This window comes from Dasypus novemcinctus, chromosome 13, assembly GCF_030445035.2.
Source record: "Dasypus novemcinctus isolate mDasNov1 chromosome 13, mDasNov1.1.hap2, whole genome shotgun sequence".
In the NCBI taxonomy this organism is placed as follows: domain Eukaryota; kingdom Metazoa; phylum Chordata; class Mammalia; order Cingulata; family Dasypodidae; genus Dasypus; species Dasypus novemcinctus.
In genome coordinates, this window is record NC_080685.1 from 8667112 (window position 1) to 8684300 (window position 17189).

At 42.4% G+C, this 17189-nt stretch overlaps 1 protein-coding gene across 1 annotated transcript in view; it reads left to right on the forward strand.

Moving 5' to 3' along the window:
* Positions 1–17189, forward strand: part of KMO (kynurenine 3-monooxygenase) — a 52941-nt gene that overhangs the window by 8394 nt on the left and 27358 nt on the right. The window contains 3 exon segments of the mRNA XM_004450264.5: positions 9613–9682; positions 9966–10063; positions 11273–11362. Coding sequence (XP_004450321.1) covers positions 9613–9682; positions 9966–10063; positions 11273–11362 — 258 coding nt within the window.

The window sequence follows — 17189 nt, forward strand, 5'->3', positions numbered from 1 at the left end:
AGCTTAAATAATAACACTATATTTGGCATAACATATGTGATGCTAGCAGATTATGAGAGTTACTAACAAAATGTAAAGACATATATCTACTTATATCATTGTAAGCACAGTTGATCTATTCCCTCTCATTAGAACAGCACTGGCAGACCAAACTACAGTACTAAGACCTAGTACAGATTTCAAGAGGAATAAACAAGCTTTTAAAAAGTCTGTTTGGTGGTAAACTCAGAAACACCTAGGATTCTTAGAGACAGCTTTATATGCTTCATTAAGTTACAAGGAGTTGTCATGTATTTAACATTGCATTATTAGATTCATTTCAAAAAAGAAAAAGGCATAAAATGCATAAAATTTTTATAATCATGAGCCTCATTCCTACTGGGGTCAATATTTATAGATTAAAACATCTTCTCATGAACATTGGACATTTGAACAGACATTGCTAAGGGGATCACATGAGCTGGCTGAAACTTGGTGACCCATATTACATGAACACACAGAAGTGGAATATGTAAGAAGTGTAACTAGCATTAACAGAAGAGAAATTTCCAAATTAAGTCAGAAACTTAATCATTAAAACAATGGACCAGGACAGGTCCAAAGCTACAAAGAAGGAAGTAAGAGGAAACAGAAAAGGCAAGTGGAAAAACAGAACTAGAAACTGGGTAAATCCTTAATGATGTAACCAAGGCATTCCCTCAGAGCTCTGCTTACACACGATCTTGTCCACAGTTAACAAAACTTTTAATTTGCAAGTTGTTTTATGATCAAAACAGTTTGTTGGATTGTGGACTTTTGGTGGGGAAATTTTCATAATTGTCTATCTCCTCCGCGAAAACTATCCTATCTCATTCAAGCTTTCACTCCAAGACCTGGCATCATGAAAACTGCTTTCTGTCTTCCAGATGTCTAAGTCTGCCTATTTCTTCTCTCCTCTCACCAACCATCTTCCCTATTTATGCTCAGGAACCCAGCTGTGCCCCAACCAAGAGTTTGTGGTGGGCTCAGAAGGGTTTACACACCACATTTTCCTTTCCATTTATATCTTTACATCTAACTGGTCTCTTCAGAAAGTACCAGTGTAAAAACTAAAGGGGCACTGACAGTTATTCCCAATTAAGCACTTTTTACAGAAACTGAGAAGGGGAAATAAGGTTAGCGTCTATAAGCCACCTTATTAGCCATATTACTAATCCTTTCAGCAGAACTTACACGACACTAATTTTGTTTTCTTTTAGCTATATTTGAACCTCAGTTACACAGAATTCATAACTTTTGTTTCATGACATACTATTTTGGCTGGTCATGGAGAAGACGCTCTTATTTATTTGCTTGCTTGTCTGTTCATTAACAATAATGAAGCAGCAGCAGTGGCAGCAGCACCTGTGAAACCATCACACACCATGAGACTTAATACTCTGTCAATGACTTGCATCAATCTCTGTGCTTCTCCCTCACCCATTATAAGCATTGTCCTGAAACTTATATTTATCATTCCCTCTGTTATAAGTAGATGTATCACACATACTCACATAAACACACACATATATTCATATATAGACACATTACATATATGCAGACATATATCCATTTCTAAGAATGATGTATATCTGTATCTGTGGTTTAGTTTTAGTTGTCTTTATAAGAATAGTATCATGCAGTAAGAAATCACCTAGGGGATGAGCCTCCCTGGCAACGAGGGACCACTATCAAATACCAACTGATGATGCAACTGGAAAAGGACCTTATATGGAAGGTTCAATGCGGATCAGCAGAATATCCATGTCTATATAAAACAACATGACTTTAAAATGCTGTTTGACCTAAAGTAAGGGGGAAATGGAAAGGAGAAATGAGTTTATATGGCTACGAGTTTCTAAAAAAGAGTCTGGAGGCTGGCAGAAGGATTGCCCTCATGCACAACTGAGCAGAGTCAGAGAGACAGATAAAGCAGATACAACCCCCAGATATTGGTTCCTATGAAGGCTAAAGAGACCCATGAGAGTTATGGTCATGGCCGATGGGGTTTACTACCAGGGCAGATGGCCCCTCTCTGGAAATGGTGTTTATGTGTGATGAATCTGGACTCAGATGGGATCTCCCTTCATAAGACTTTCATACTAATCTGCTGGAGGTGCAGTTAACGTTGGGGTTTAAGATATAGTTAGGGGATTTGAATCTCTGGACTGATAATGTGATAGCCAGGTCCTGAGCCTCAACAGACTCCAGCACCTACAATCTGATTTATTGGACTTACCACACTCAGCTAAGATGGAGTTGAAGAAGGACAATCACCACACCATGGAGCCTAGAGTGATTACAACTGAAAATGGGAGGATGGCAGCCAGCATCCATGTGGAATCTGAGCCTCCTCTTGACATAGAGGTGCAATGGACACAACCAATCCAATGTCCACATAGAAGAGGTGGCATTGGATTGGGAAAAGTGGACATGGTGGACGATGGGTATGGGGAAGGGCAGGAAGAGATGAGAGGTGGGGGCGTATTTGGGACGTTGAGCTGCCCTGGATGGCGCCTCGGGGGTAATCACCGGACATCGTGGATCCTCACAGGGCCCACTGGATGGAATGGAGGAGAGTATGGGCCATGATGTGGACCATTGTATATGAGGTGCAGAGGTGCCCAAAGATGTACTTACCAAATCCAATGGATGTGTCATGATGATGGGAACGAGTGTTGTTGGGGGGGGAGAGGGGGGGTGGGGGGGTGGGGTTGAATGGGACCTCACATATATATTTTTAATGTAATATTATTACAAAGTCAATAAAAAAAAAAAAAAAAAGAAATCACCTAGGACTTATTCTTTTCACTGATGGCATTGCTAATATATTATATTGTTGCATGAAATACCTTCTTTGTGTGTTTCACAAACCTTTCTGTTTTCCCTTGATGACATTCACTACATTTTATCTTTAATACCCTCTATGTTTTTGTTTCTAAATGCTGTATAGCTATACACCCTTTAGAATAAAAGCTTTTTTCCCTTGATACAAACTTTTCTCTAGTATTACCTTCACTACATGTTCTTTGATACATGAAAAGAAGGAGAGAGACAACTTTTTATAAGTTGGAAGAGGTGGAAGGAGGAAAGAGATTGAAGATGTTTGTGTTTAAGAGAAGGAAATCAGCTGTGGTGAAATGAAAAGAAATGTATTCAGTGAAGCATAAAAGAGACCAGGGCCCTGCCTGAAAGGTGTGATGAAATTGATGAACAAAGGAAGTTACTCATGCAGGTTTCTGTGTCGGACACTAAGTTGACCTGTTAGCTAGGACAGCTTGACCACTGTTGAGAAAATGACAACAGTCAAAAGTGAATTTATTTCATAATGAGGGGTTAGAAGGAAAGTCATTGGTGATGATCTCTGCAGACACACCAAATATTAACGAGTAACAGATTCATAATCTGAGTAGAGCCTACATAGGGGGAAATGACGAATATATGTGTATGTTCATGTATGCATGCCCATATGTATGTATGTCTAGGTATATATGTATGTGTGTATACATAATATTGTTTTAAATATAACTTAACACAGATTTCTTGGTTGACAGTCCAAAATATAAAATATGAAGTTTATTTTGCAAAAATTAAATAAAAATACTTTCCAGACACTTAAGGGTTTAAATAAGAAACCAAATATAAGGTATAATATGAAGAATGTCAGGTAGCTTCAGTATCAGTAAATGCTGAGAGCAGATGCAATCCCTAAACCACCAGGTTACTAGAAAAAAAAGGAAGAGAGAGAGAGAGAGAGAGAGGAAGAGAGAGAGGAAGAGAGAGATAGAGAAGAGAGAGAGAAGAGAGAGAGAGAAGAGAGAGAAGAAAAAGAGAGAGAAGGAAAAGATAGAGAGAGAGAAGGAAAGAAAGAATGAAAGAAAGGAAGGGAGGGAGGGAGGAAGGAAGGGAAGAAGGGAGGAAGGAAGGGAGGAAGGAAAGAAAAGAGGGAGAGAGGGAGGGAAGGAAAAGAGTTTGGATGCTAAAGTGCCTTGGAGAAGAGTAGGCACCAGTGTGGGGTTCATGGTGGAAAGAACTTGGGTGCCCTGTGCCTCCCTGGTGCTCTGACCACTGGGCCCTCCAAACACTGACCGGATGGCAAAGCCCTCTTAGCCCCAACGCCCATCAGGAGGCCTCATATCACAGAGCCCCTCTAGTCGGGTATCCCTTCCCAAACCATTATTCTCACCCAGTTCTGGGATTCTTAGATTCAACTTCCCCTAGCTACCTTCCCTCCCAAAGCCTTCCACAGAGACCTCCAGAACATTATGAGCAAATCTCTGATGTCCTCAATTCATTCATTGCATGTCCCCTCAAACTCCCAGCCTTAGCATAAACCAGATGCCCGCTGAGGACAGACACTCCCTTGCAGTCCTCTCCCACAACTCGAGTGTGTCAGGTTTGGGACTTGCTCTGCACTGCCACTCCCGGTCCCGGAAGTCTCCACTTTCTTGCACAAACCCTTTGAGGCTTAGAGCATCTACCAAACCACATTCGGTCCCTCCTAACTGTTGTCATCAATTGAACTCTGGGATAGTTGCCCCCAGGCATGAAGACTTGAGCACTTACACATCATCTTTTCCCCTATACCCCAGCCCTGCCATCACTCTGGGTGACTATCAAACTTCATCCTGTTGACTCCTCCATTCCCTATCTTTCCAGTGCCTTGAACTCCTTGCTGCCAGTCTCTTCCACCTCCACATCCCATGACCATACGGGACCTGGACCTTGTCAGCCACAGAACAGCCCTATCGCTACAAGAGTCATTTCAGACCTAGGGCTCTCTAATAAACATTTCCTAGCTTCACAGTGTCACTGTGCTATGTCAGTTCTTCTCAGGGACCTCCTACTTCTTCCTGTCCATCAGCCCTCCTCTGTCTTCACTTCCCCATCTAGCGTGGACATTATGGTCCATCAATTCATGCACTATCTTTAGTTCCTTTGCTTCATCGCCTTTCCATCTCACCCACATGGCCAAATTCCACTTTACTCTATTCCAGAGGTCTTCTTTCTTTGCATTAAAACCCAGGCGGTTCAGTGCTACCAGAAAAAACACAACAGGACCCCACACCTTGGTTCCATTACAAATGTATGGACTCTGGCCTTAAATGCCTCTTCAGTGCTGTTCAGCAACACTACTGGTTTATTGGTTAAGAGCTTATACCCTAGAACTAGACTGGACAAGTCTGACTCTCAATGCCAACTCTACTACCCACTAACTGTGTTAGTTTAGGCAAGCTACTTAACTTTTCTGTGTCTCATTTTCCAGACCTGTAAAACAAGATAATAACAGTACCTGCCTCATAAGGTTATTATGCAGAGTACATGAATTTGAACAGTGATTACTACATAATAAGCTCCTCCTGGTTATCGGATATTATTGTCATTGTTTCCTTAAGTAGATTTCTGTTTTAAATGTTATCAGGTGCTCCTTCTGTCTGAGCCCTCTTCTTCCTGACCAAGCCACCCATACTTGGCTAACTCTTACTCATCCTTCCATGCTCAGCTCAGCCTTCATTTTTTTTCAAGAAGCCGTGCCTCATCCCACTCCACTCCTCTGCAGTCAGGGCAAGGGTCTTACCCCATACTCTCAGGACTGTACTTACCCCATCATGAAATTTCCCAGCCTGTGTTGTAATTGTCTGACATCCCCTTAAGAGGCCTGGGTATATTTTGCTAACAGTTGTATCCCTGGCACCTAGCAAAGAGCTAGCATATAGAAAAAAATCCATAAATAAGTGTTAAATAAGTTTTGAATAATAATTGAAAAATGAAGATCCTGCAAGACTGTGAACTCTCTGTGGGTAGCAACTGTGTATTCTCTTTAGATCACCCTTACTGTCCAGCCAGAAATCTTGTAGTACTTAAGAATCATTAAATATCTTTCAAGTGATCATTTTTGTCTGTCTTTTGACAGTTGTCTTTAAATTTCTGAAAGGTCATACTTTTCATCAACTTGTTTCTTCACTATATGTCAAAACATTCACATCCTCCCAGGCTCAAGTCAAAAGTAACCTTTCCAGGCAGTTTTTACCAATCGTCTTATTCTGGTTATCTATTGCTATGTAACAAAACACCCCAAAACTTAGCAACTTAAAGTAGCAATCTGTTATGATGTCTCACAGTTCTTTGGATGGTCTCTTATGTGTCTGGGCTGTAGAGTCTTTGGAAGGTTTGATGTTCAAGATGGCTTGTTCCCAGAGCTGGTGGTTGATGCTGGTCTTTGGTGGGGGGCTCAGTGGAAACTCTTGACTGGAGCTGGTCTTCAATGGTGGGCTCAGTGGGAATGCTTAACTGAAGCTGGTCATTGGTGGAGGTTCAGCGGAGACTCTTGGCTGGAGCTGGTGTTTGGTGGGGGGCTCAGGGGAGCCTCTTGACTGGAGCAATACATGTGCCTTTCAAGTGGCTTGGGCATCTCACATGTGCAGTCTCAGGGTAGTTACTCTTGTTATGTGATAACTGGCTTCCAAAAGGCAGGAAACAAAAATTTCTGGGCCAGTTAAGGACTATGCTTGGAAATAGTTTAAGGGTCATTTCTGCTGCTCTTTATCCTTTAAAGAAAGTGGAAAAACAAACTTTAACACTTGATAAATGAATGTTAAGGTCCCAGTGCTAAAAAGCTGACTAAGTTGGAAGAGAGCAGTTAAATACACCATAGAGAAGTAAAATAGATAAACTAAGGTTTCTGAGAAGATGGGGGTAGGGGTGGACAATGAGATCCTTAACAAGGCAGTAGGAGAATTCTGAACTGGATAAAAAGGACAGTTTTTCTTTATTGCAGTAGGAGGAAGGGAAAATGGGAGGAATGCATGTGATAAAGGAGGTATAGTCTCCTACTATTTTATTGAAACTTAGAAGCAATTGGTTTATTTCCGGTTTACCCTATCTCTAGGATGGACCTCTTCAGGATCCCTGGGGGTATGTCTTGAGTCCCACATTTTGACCTTCCAGCTTCATGAGTCTGTCAAAAATTCTGATGACGTACTCAGCCTCTCCTCGAATCAGTAGATGTTCCCAGCAGAAAAGTGGTCCCAAATGGCCAGTTCATCTTTTTAGCCCTGTAATTCTTCACTATCATTACCTATCTGAAAACCTCAAGCAGATTTTTAAATTTGTATATTTTGTTCAGTGTTCCTAGGTTTCTTTTCAGTCAGGGGACTTAGTTCACATTAACCGCAGAAGACTGTGGCAAATAGATTGGCAAGAGGCCCCATGAATGTCAGCAGAATTGACGGAAAAGTTAGCAGGAGTTCAGCAGAAAGATTATGATAACTAGGAGTGGAACAGTGACAATGAGAGGGACAATGAGAGAGAGGTAGAGAGGCATTATCAGGTAGAAATGGCGGAATTGAGGAGGGTTGGATTTGGAGTAGAAGGGAGAGAGAGGTGCCAAGGATGACACTTAGGGTTCTAGCTTGGCCAACTGGGTGTATGGGGTCCCACTCACCAACAGGGGGAATGCGTGGAGATGTTAGACAGTTTGCGGTGTGGGGGTGGGGCAGCAGGGCTCATAGGTTTCTACTTGGATCTGCGGACTTTGAGATGTTTTGAGACATGCAGGAAGCTTTATCCTTGAAACGCTTTTATGTATGAGCTCACAAAAAAGGCCGGGCAGGAAATAGAAATTTTTGCATCACCGTAGATGCAGAAGAGGGACTAGGACAGAGAGCTGAGAAATCCCAATATTTGACTGCCTTTCTTTGCAATAGAGAAAGAGATGTATGAAGAAAACATACATATGAAGGAAGGCTATAATGTCTCAAGAATAAAGGTATAATCAATAGTATTGAATGTTGCTGAAATCTCAAGGATGATAATGGAATATAGATGGCATTCCCAAATTGAAGTTGCAAGTGATGAGGCAGTAAATAAACCACTGTTGCTTACAGAAAGCCCCTAGAGAGGCAACACTCTAAAGCTCTGAGAAGTCAACAAACAAAAAGTTCTTCACTGCTTACAGAAAGCCCCTAGAGAGGCAACACTCTAAAGCTCTGAGAAGACAACAGACAAAAAGTTCTTCACTATCTCAAAGATTTTCCTTAACAGGTCATTGAAAGCATTAACAATAAAGTAACAGATTGATAAATATGACTACATTAAAAAAGGAACTTCTTTTCCTCAAAATCACCATAGAGTTTAAAAAGCATGCCACAGAACGAAAACAGATATTTGCTATATTTAAGAATGACAGAACCTGTACTCAGAATTGATGCTAACTCAAAAAAACTCAGTAGAAAAAAAGAGAGGCAATCTGATAGAAAATGGGCAAAAGACTTGGAAACTTCAAAAAAGGAGATCCAAGAAGCCAATCAATACGTGAAAAACTGTCCAACCTCTTTAGTAATAGCGGTATACAAAGTAAACCACATTTCTTCCATCTCAACACCCCACCCCCTAAAATTTAAATGTCTGAGAACAGCAAGTGCTGGTAAGAATGATCTCTTATAAGGTGCCACCTAGTAAAGGTGAAGGTACAAAAACCATTGGACAGTGGTTCCACATTCATACATAAAACCCTAGAGAAAATCATGAACATATGTACCAGGACACATGGGCAAACATGGACTTTTCAGCAGGGTTGGTGACATTTCCAGGTAAGAAACAAGTTGAAAGTCCTTCAACAGTAGAATGGATAAATAACACACACACACACATATATAAAAGATTTATTTATTTATTTTTCTTTCTTTCTTTCCCCCCCCCCCCCCCCCCCCGCAGTTGTCTGCTCTCTGTGTCCATTTGCTGTGTGTTTTTCTGTGATCACTTCTATCCTTACCAGCGGCACCGGGAATCTATGCAGGGGACACCCTTGTGTGGCAGGGCACTCCTTGTGCGCATCAGCACTGCACATGGGCCAGCTCCACACGGGTCAAGGAGGCCTGGGGTTTGAACCGCGGACCTCCCATGTGGTAGACGGATGCCCTATCCATTGCCAAGTCTGCTTCCCAACATGATATATTCATCCAGTGAAAGCTATACAGTAATGAAAATTAGAGTTTACCTGCAATCCTATGTATAAATCTCATAAGCATAGGGTTGAGTTAAAGAGGCAAGATGCAAAAGAACACATAGCATATGATTCTGATTACATAGCTCAAAAAAACAGCCAGATTTAATGCTTAGGTACGCTCAGGGATAAAACTATAAAGAAGCAAAGAAGGATTCTCATGGAAGTTAGAATAGAGTTTTTCTCTGGGTGAAAAGAGGGGATTGTAATTTTGGAGGAGATGGAAGAAATTATGAGGGGCTGGCAAAGTTCTATTTTGTGATTAGAGGGGAGGCTTTATGAGTGTTTGCTTTGTAATTATTTCTGTAAATTGCACACTCATGTTTTATGCTCTTTCTGTATGAACATTATATTTCACTACAAAATTTTTCAAAAGATACAACCAAAACTGCCTCTAAAATGATGGCATTTAATCATTTCATGTATATTATTTTTGCAAGGGATGCTTTCCAGCAATGTCTGAGTAAATCAATATGATAAATGAGACTAGTAAAGTGCAGCCACACGCAGTGTTTTCTTTTGACAAAAAATTCCCTATATTTGTGGAATCAGATAAAAATGTGAATTTTTTTTTTTTTTTTTACTTTTAGGTTGGATCATTAAATGCCTGCTTCCTTGCAAAGAGGAATTTCCAAGTTGATGTATATGAAGCTAGGGAAGGTAAGTAAATATTGGAAAATGTTGAGATTCTGATTCTGATTCTGTGACCTCTTCCTCTTCAGACTTTCTGAAAAAAAATTTTCTTAATTAAAAAACTGATTTTTAAAAGGAGGAACGATCAGCAATTTTTAAATCCAAATATCTACATGTAATTTAATATAAATTTAATACTATTAAGTTTCTTGAAAAAAGGTAGCACGGTGTTTTAATGGGTTCGGAATTACCAACTGTACTGGGCTGTAAGGAGGTACGTGGTACACGGAGTCTGCTTCCCATGCCTTAGATATCCGAGTGGCTAAATTTACACGTGGAAGAAGCATCAACTTGGCCCTTTCTCATAGAGGACGACAAGCACTGAAAGCCATTGGCCTGGAAGATCAGGTACCTTGTTCATGCATTTTCCTTATAGAAGATCATACCTGATGTCTTCTCAACAATCACGTGGGCTTGATTTCATCCTGATTTGCAGCACTATCTGCTGCCAAGAATCTGTGCTGGAGCACTATTCCAGTGAAGGTTTTTGAACTCTAAATTTGACATGAGGGTGAACATTTGATGCCCCTGGGGGTACCAGCACATGACTTGGCAGGGGCTGGGGGGGAGGGGGGACAATATTTCAACCACCCTCAAAGATCCTCTCTGACACTGGACTCTTTATGGGACAGTGGATCTCTAACTGCAGAAGGATGAGAGGAGCCAGCAAACTGCATTCTTTTTATTGTAAAGGTCCACACTCTCTTCTCCACAGATCTGTACTTCAAAAAGCTCTGAAAATAAGAAGCTTTCTCATCACCCATTTAGCAGCAAAACTTGACCTGATGTGAGGCTTTTTATGATTTTTAAAAATTATTCCATTTGGTGTGAATAGGTTTTGCTAAAAAAATATTGTGTTTTATTATGGCGTTAAGTAGATCAAAGACAGTATTGGCCCCTGCTGCATCTACCACATACACTAAATTAGCAGTCTAAAATTGGAAAAATTCTGAATTCTGAAAAGCAGTGGACCCCAAGGATTTGGGTAAATGACTATGGACTTGTCATAGGTTTTCCTCATATATGCTCAAGGTTGTGGAATTTCTCACTGTCAGGTTATCTTGGAAATATAAGCAGAAGGAAAATTTTTTTTTCTCAATACTACTTTTGCTGATGATGAATTTTTGAAATGTTAAATCAGTACAAGAGCTATTTGCATTTCAACAATTTTCTTCCAAACAGTAGTAGTTGTGTGTGTAAAAAAAACACTTTGCTTGCCTTTCAGAACCCCTGAGATTTACTCCTTACACTATCACTTTTGTGATCATGAAGAAAAAAAGTCACTTCACCGCTCTGTCAATTAACCACTCTCCTCTATCTGTAATATTTTATTTGGACCAGATAAACTTTAACTCAATTCTAGTTCTAAAAGTTAAAAAAATTTTCAGGAATCCCATTTTCATCGATTGTTTCCATGGTACTGTGCCTCCTTAGTCCTTGACATTATTTTTAATTTGTTGAAACTGTTTGACTATCACATTTTACAATCAATGTCTACCTTATTTGCGTGATGCCACGGTACAGAAATTGAACTAGACACTTCTGGTTTTATTTCAGATTGTATCCCAAGGTATCCCCATGAGAGCAAGAATGATTCATTCTCTTTCAGGAAAAAAGTCTGCCATTCCCTATGGGACAAAGTCTCAGGTAGGTTTTCCCTGGAGATAGTTGTTTCTGTGTTGGTTGTAGCTAAGTCTAAGGTTTGGAAGTGCCCTTCCCCTCCTCTCTAATCTGATCGTGGACATTTTCTGCCTCAGTGCGCAATCCAAGAACACATACAGTAGTTAACAAGTTATTTCATAGGAAATGCTGAAAACAGGGGCCAGCCCTGAGTAAACCTTCGTGTGTTACTAGCCTTATCCCTGGGAGACTGCTTCGTGCCTCTGTACTTGCCTCGTGCTGGCCCTCTGCCCCGGACGCCCCTTCCCTCCCGTTTCCTTTCAATGAGAGAGAGATTGCCACGTACTTGCTGCCAAGCATACTATGCAAGAAAAACCCTAGAGGGTTTTACGACATTGTTGCCTTCTCCTAGCTAACTCTCTTGCTCCAGATTTGCTTATAGTCGAATGTATAGAATGAACCAGAAATGCTTTCCGTGCTATATACTTTTTAAAATGACAGAGGGCAGGTGGAGCAGTGGAGTTTTGTTATCTGCTCTGTGTCTTTCTTGTCTTTCACACAGTAATGTAGAAAGTGGGGGAGAGGATGTACTTTCATCTAATGACACTTTTGAGTTTGTTTCCTGGAGAGAGAAGGAGGGTGCCAAATATCCATCAACAGAAAACCCCCACCTGACTCTATTTTCACCCAGCAAAACCTCATTGTGTTTAGCGCAGAACTCAAGCGCGTTTCCCAGCCTTCTCGGCGCTGGCCTCTGCAGACGGCCGACTGCTGCAGGTAGACCAGGGTTCCCACTCACCTGGGCACCCCGTTGACATGCTGAGTGCGATTCAGCAGAGGTGGGCTAGAGGCTGGGATTCTGCATCTCCAACAGCTGCCACGCGGCCCTTGGCCACACTCTGAGTAGCAAAGAGATAAAGCACATAGGCTCATGGGAACAAGGTCTAAAGCACATAGGTTCATGGGAACAAGGTCTAAAGCACATAGGCTCATGGGAACAAGGTCTAAAGCACATAGGCTCATGGGAACAAGGTCTAAAGCACATAGGCTCACGGGAACAAGGTCTAAAGCACATAGGCTCATGGGAACAAGGTCTTTGTGGAGTTAGTGATGATCAAAGTGACTGACAAGCCCTGAAGCATCCAAACAAACGAAGTGGGATCAAAACGTTCTGTTTAATAACTTCTTAAAAATCACTACCTGATTGTTTTGGCATTAGAGGAACCTAGACAAGGTGTTAATAAGAGGTATATGGGAACCCTGATTTTATGCATGAATTTTCTGTAAACCCATAACTTCCCTAAGAAAACCAAAGCCTCACATAGGGGCTACTTCAGATGACAAGAGCTCCATGGCTACCCCATGATGACACATCAGCTTGTGAGAAGTCTGTAGGAGTGAGAAAAGGAACAGCTGTAGACTTAGAAATATTTGACGGAAGTTTGATCATAACTCCACTACTTGCCTGGTGATGCTGGGAATTCATGGAGCCTCCCTGAACCTGACTGTCTCACCTAAATCAACAGAAGATCAGCCTTGTGTGGGCTCTGAGGGAAGACTACTTGGGGTGCCTGTGGGACTTGCAGTAATGGACAAAGTCTCTAAGTCTCCAGTTCCTCAGGTGTTAAATGGAGGGACTAAAACCAGTTACTTTATGGGGCTCATTTTTAGGATTGTAGGAGATCACCATTCCTGTAACGAACTTGTAAAGTCCCTTATCTATTATTATCATCTCCAAAAGGGGTAAAAGCTCCCTCCTCAAAGTGTTGTTCGGAAGGTTCACTGCCTTCTCCAAGTAGTTGTTGGGTCTGATTAGATTAGATTTGGACATCTGAGCTGTTGGAAAACATGACATAACGGTAAGATGCTGTTGTCTAGAAAAAACAAAAAACATAGGTATGATGACCCAGCAACTCCACTCCTAGGCATACACTGAAAGAATTGAAAACAGGTGTCACAAACTAATATTGTTCAAAGCAACATTATTCACAACAGCCAGAAAATGCAAACAACCTAAATGTCCATCAACAGATGAATGGATAACCAAAATGCAGTATAAAAGTTTCTGAAGTACTGATACATGTGGCAACATGTATGAATCTCAAAGACATGCTGCTCCATGAAAGAAGTCAGATACAAAAGGTCACTAGTGTATGATTTCCACTTACATGAAATATCCAGAGTTGGTAAAGCCACAGGGACACAAGGCACGTGGACGGTCGCCAGGGGTTGGGGGAGGGAAGAAAGGTGGGGGATTTGCTAATGGGTATGTGGTTTACTTTTAGGGTGATAAGAAATGTCTTGGCACTTGATGAGGTGATGGTTGTACAACCTTCCAAATGTCCTGAAAGCCACAGTACACATTTAAATGGTTAATGGTTAATTTCATGTTGTGTGACTTTTCTCTCCATTACAAAATTAAACCGACAAACATAGGTACAGAGTATGAGCCAAGCAGGGGAAGGGCAGGGAAGGAAATCCGCTTAGCCATTCTTAGGTAATTCAGGTATGCTGTTTAATTAAGCCCAAATTGATCCACGTGCTATCAGAAACACAAGAGGAATGTCTCCTGGACATTTACCAAGGAAATCAAGTGTGAACTGTGCATTCCAAATGTGTCCCTGTGCTAAACAGTAAATGTCCTACTGGTGCCACCCCCTGGGTTAGTTGCTGATTGTGCAAAGAGGAACTTGCAACCTGGTAGAGACTGTCGAGTAAACACAGTTCATCGTGACAAGGACCCAGCTGGGCGACGCAGGAGAGCTCGGCTGTGGGCTTCAGACCTGAAATACAAAGAGAAGGAAGAAAGCTGCAGTTTCCCCAACGAAGAATTCAGAGAAAGTGAGATCTGAGACAAACATTTTTCTTTAAAACTTAAATCCAAACAGAGGAGTTGTCCAAATCAAACGAGGGTCTGTTTATGGAAGGAAGTTGAGGGAGATCAGATTCCTAAGAAATGTACATTTTTAAGTGTTAAATATGCATTGGATGAGAACCCTTGTTAATACACTGTAGCATAACAGAAACTCACTGTTCTCAGGATCAGAAGCCTTGCTTTACAGTTGAAGAATGAGGTCAACCTCAAAGGAGAAATGAGAGAGACCTCCTCAAAGGTGCTACCGGCAAGCGTGGGGTATGCGGCCTTCCAGGAGTGCGGGACGGTTTTACTTAGTTACGTTGATGTCTTTCATCGAGTGGAGAATGACGTGTAACCATCGTCCCACCTTTCTCTTGGATCTGAATGGAATGTGCTGAGGGGGAGGGAGCCCAATTAATCCTGCCCATCTTCTCTCCAGAGATTGAACCAATGGAGTACAAATAGCCAAAGGAGGAAGTCAAGGCTTAAAATATCAGAAGAGCTAGATGAAGAGTGGCTTGGACCTGAGCTGGCTACCTCACCCCCACGGCCATGAGAGAGGAAAAACGGGGGTGGGGTGGGGAGTGGGGCAGGCACAGCTCCATCACCTGGAATTCTCCAGGAGGGTGGAAGTAGTGGGGGCTCCCATTTGGGGGCCTTTAATACATGAGAAGGGGGAGGAGCTAGTCCTGCCACGGTCGCTCCTGCCATATCTGACTTCCCTTCCAACCGAGTGTCTGCTACCTTCACAGCCACCACCCCTTCTCAGTCGGCCTCATTTCTTTCCTAACTCTTTCTGCCTTGAGATGGATGTCAGCGTGCTCTGGACTCCCCAGGTTCCCGGCTGTGGAAGTCTCAAGCCTGTACATGACGGTGGGTTTCTACGAGTCACCAGGGAGCCTACCTTCTCTTGGCCTCCTCTGGCTCCTGACTTCCCACGCCCTCACACCTGGGGCTGGCCGTGTACCACCGTGGTCTGGGCAGGAAATTCAGCCCTTTCCCCAATTTCTACAAATACCACCCACTCATGTTGAAGGCCTGGAGCTCATGGGGCGCTCCCACTGCAGAGAGACAGCTGGCAGCCGAGAAAGCCTGAGAGGCGCATTCGACCTCCGAAATCTTTCCAACTCGCTTTTCTGCCTTTCTCCCAGGAAGCATCCAGACTCTTCCCACCTTGCTGGTTTCTCTCATCTCCCTCTCAAACTGTCCTCACCAAATATGCCCCAATATACAGAGCAGCTCGGAGCACCCCCCCCCCCCACTTCTTACTAGCCTCCTATGCCCCAAATCTCAAAAGGCAATATGCAAAAGAGAAATGCCCCCCCGACTGGTAGAGTCTCATCTGACGGTATAGGAAGGGAGCACTTTTCTCATCCATCTGGAAAAGCCAGAACTACCCTTGGCCTACGGGTTCCAAAGGAGATTATCCACCTCCTTTTGGTTTTCTTCTTTTTTCTGATTTGTCACAAGGGCCCTTCTAGGCTCTCGACCAGTTTCTCCTGTATTCCTCCTAAGAGCAGCATTTTGGAATAGGTTCGAAAGGGGACTTGATGGCCACGTCTCTCGCGTTGGGGTTAGTTGCTGTCCCCAGGTAGTGGTGGCTGTGGTGGCCTAGACAGAGGCACGCCCTCGTCTTCCCACAGGGCCCGTGGACCTCTCAGTTCCCAGACGAGGCAGACGAGGCTGACGTCAGCAAGCCTGGCGGCTGAACTGGAAGGACTGTTTTCCTCATATGAGAGATTCCTCATAATTTGAATGTTTCCTAACACACTTTGAATAACAAGTTCCGTTTCCCCTGAAATGTCATGACTGAGGTTGTAGAATAGCCAAAAACTGAACAACGAGGCAGAGAACGGAGACTTGTGTTAACTTCTCCTTTTCAGAGAAGACACAGGAAGCTCCTCCGTCATTGTCACTACAGCATAACCAAGTTGTTGTTACGCCAGGTATAGCTTGGGCTGTGAATTTAGAACTTTCACTCTGAATGAGGTGATGATTCTTAACCCGGCATAGTTGTACTGAACACGTGATGCCCCATAAGCCAGAAAAGTATATGCTTCAAATTACTTAAGGAATAACTTCACCCTGAATTGCAAGGCTGCCTTCTCACCCTCGTGGGCCACACGTGCTTTTGCATTCTTGGGCCCTTTCCTTTAAAATAAATAAATATGAAAAATTAGATTTTGTGACTGTGTTGGTGTAAAGGCGAATATAATCCAGATTGGATTTATCATTATATATTCATATGATATATTACTATATATTCATTTTAGCTATGCTTGCTTTTTTTCCTTCTGATTTAAAAATGAACTAAAATTAAAGTATGTTTGTGGACCCCCAAAATATTGTGGGCCCTAGGCACTGTGCCTCCTGGGCGTAATGGACAAGTCGGCCCTGCTCAGTTTTTCTCTAAAGTCAGAAACAACCAAAAACATAGCTCAAGACACCAGCGGGGTTGGTCCTGCCCCTCCCCCCACCCCGCCACTGTCGCCACACACACCTCTCACATTACAACAAAGGAGTCAACAGAGAAATAACGAAGGTGAAAGGTGTTTATCTGGGGTCTAGAATTGCAATTCTGTGAACACAGCGTCAGGTGGCAACCCAAATTGTGTCCTGCCTTCCGTCTTCCAGGCAAGGATTTTTAAAGAAAAAGAAAAATCATAAGAATTGTTTGTGATTGGTGGATATTTGGGGCACTCCAAAAGTCCTTCAGATTAGATGGTTTACTGGGCTCCTTAACTTGTGGTTTGTTCCTGGTGTCTAGGTGTCTTCAAGGTTTTGAGGAAAAATCACTGCTTGAGGCTTTGCCTGCTCTGGCAGTGGTGAGATCTGGCTGAGCCTGCAAAGGCTAACCCCACAAGGACCTTCCAGCTCCATTTTAAATCTCTCTGCCATAGTAACTCTACCATGTTTTATTTCTTTTTTACAAAGGCTCTCAAAGTAAGTGGGAAATAGTACATTTATTCTAATGTTAAAAACTGCCATTACTAAAGT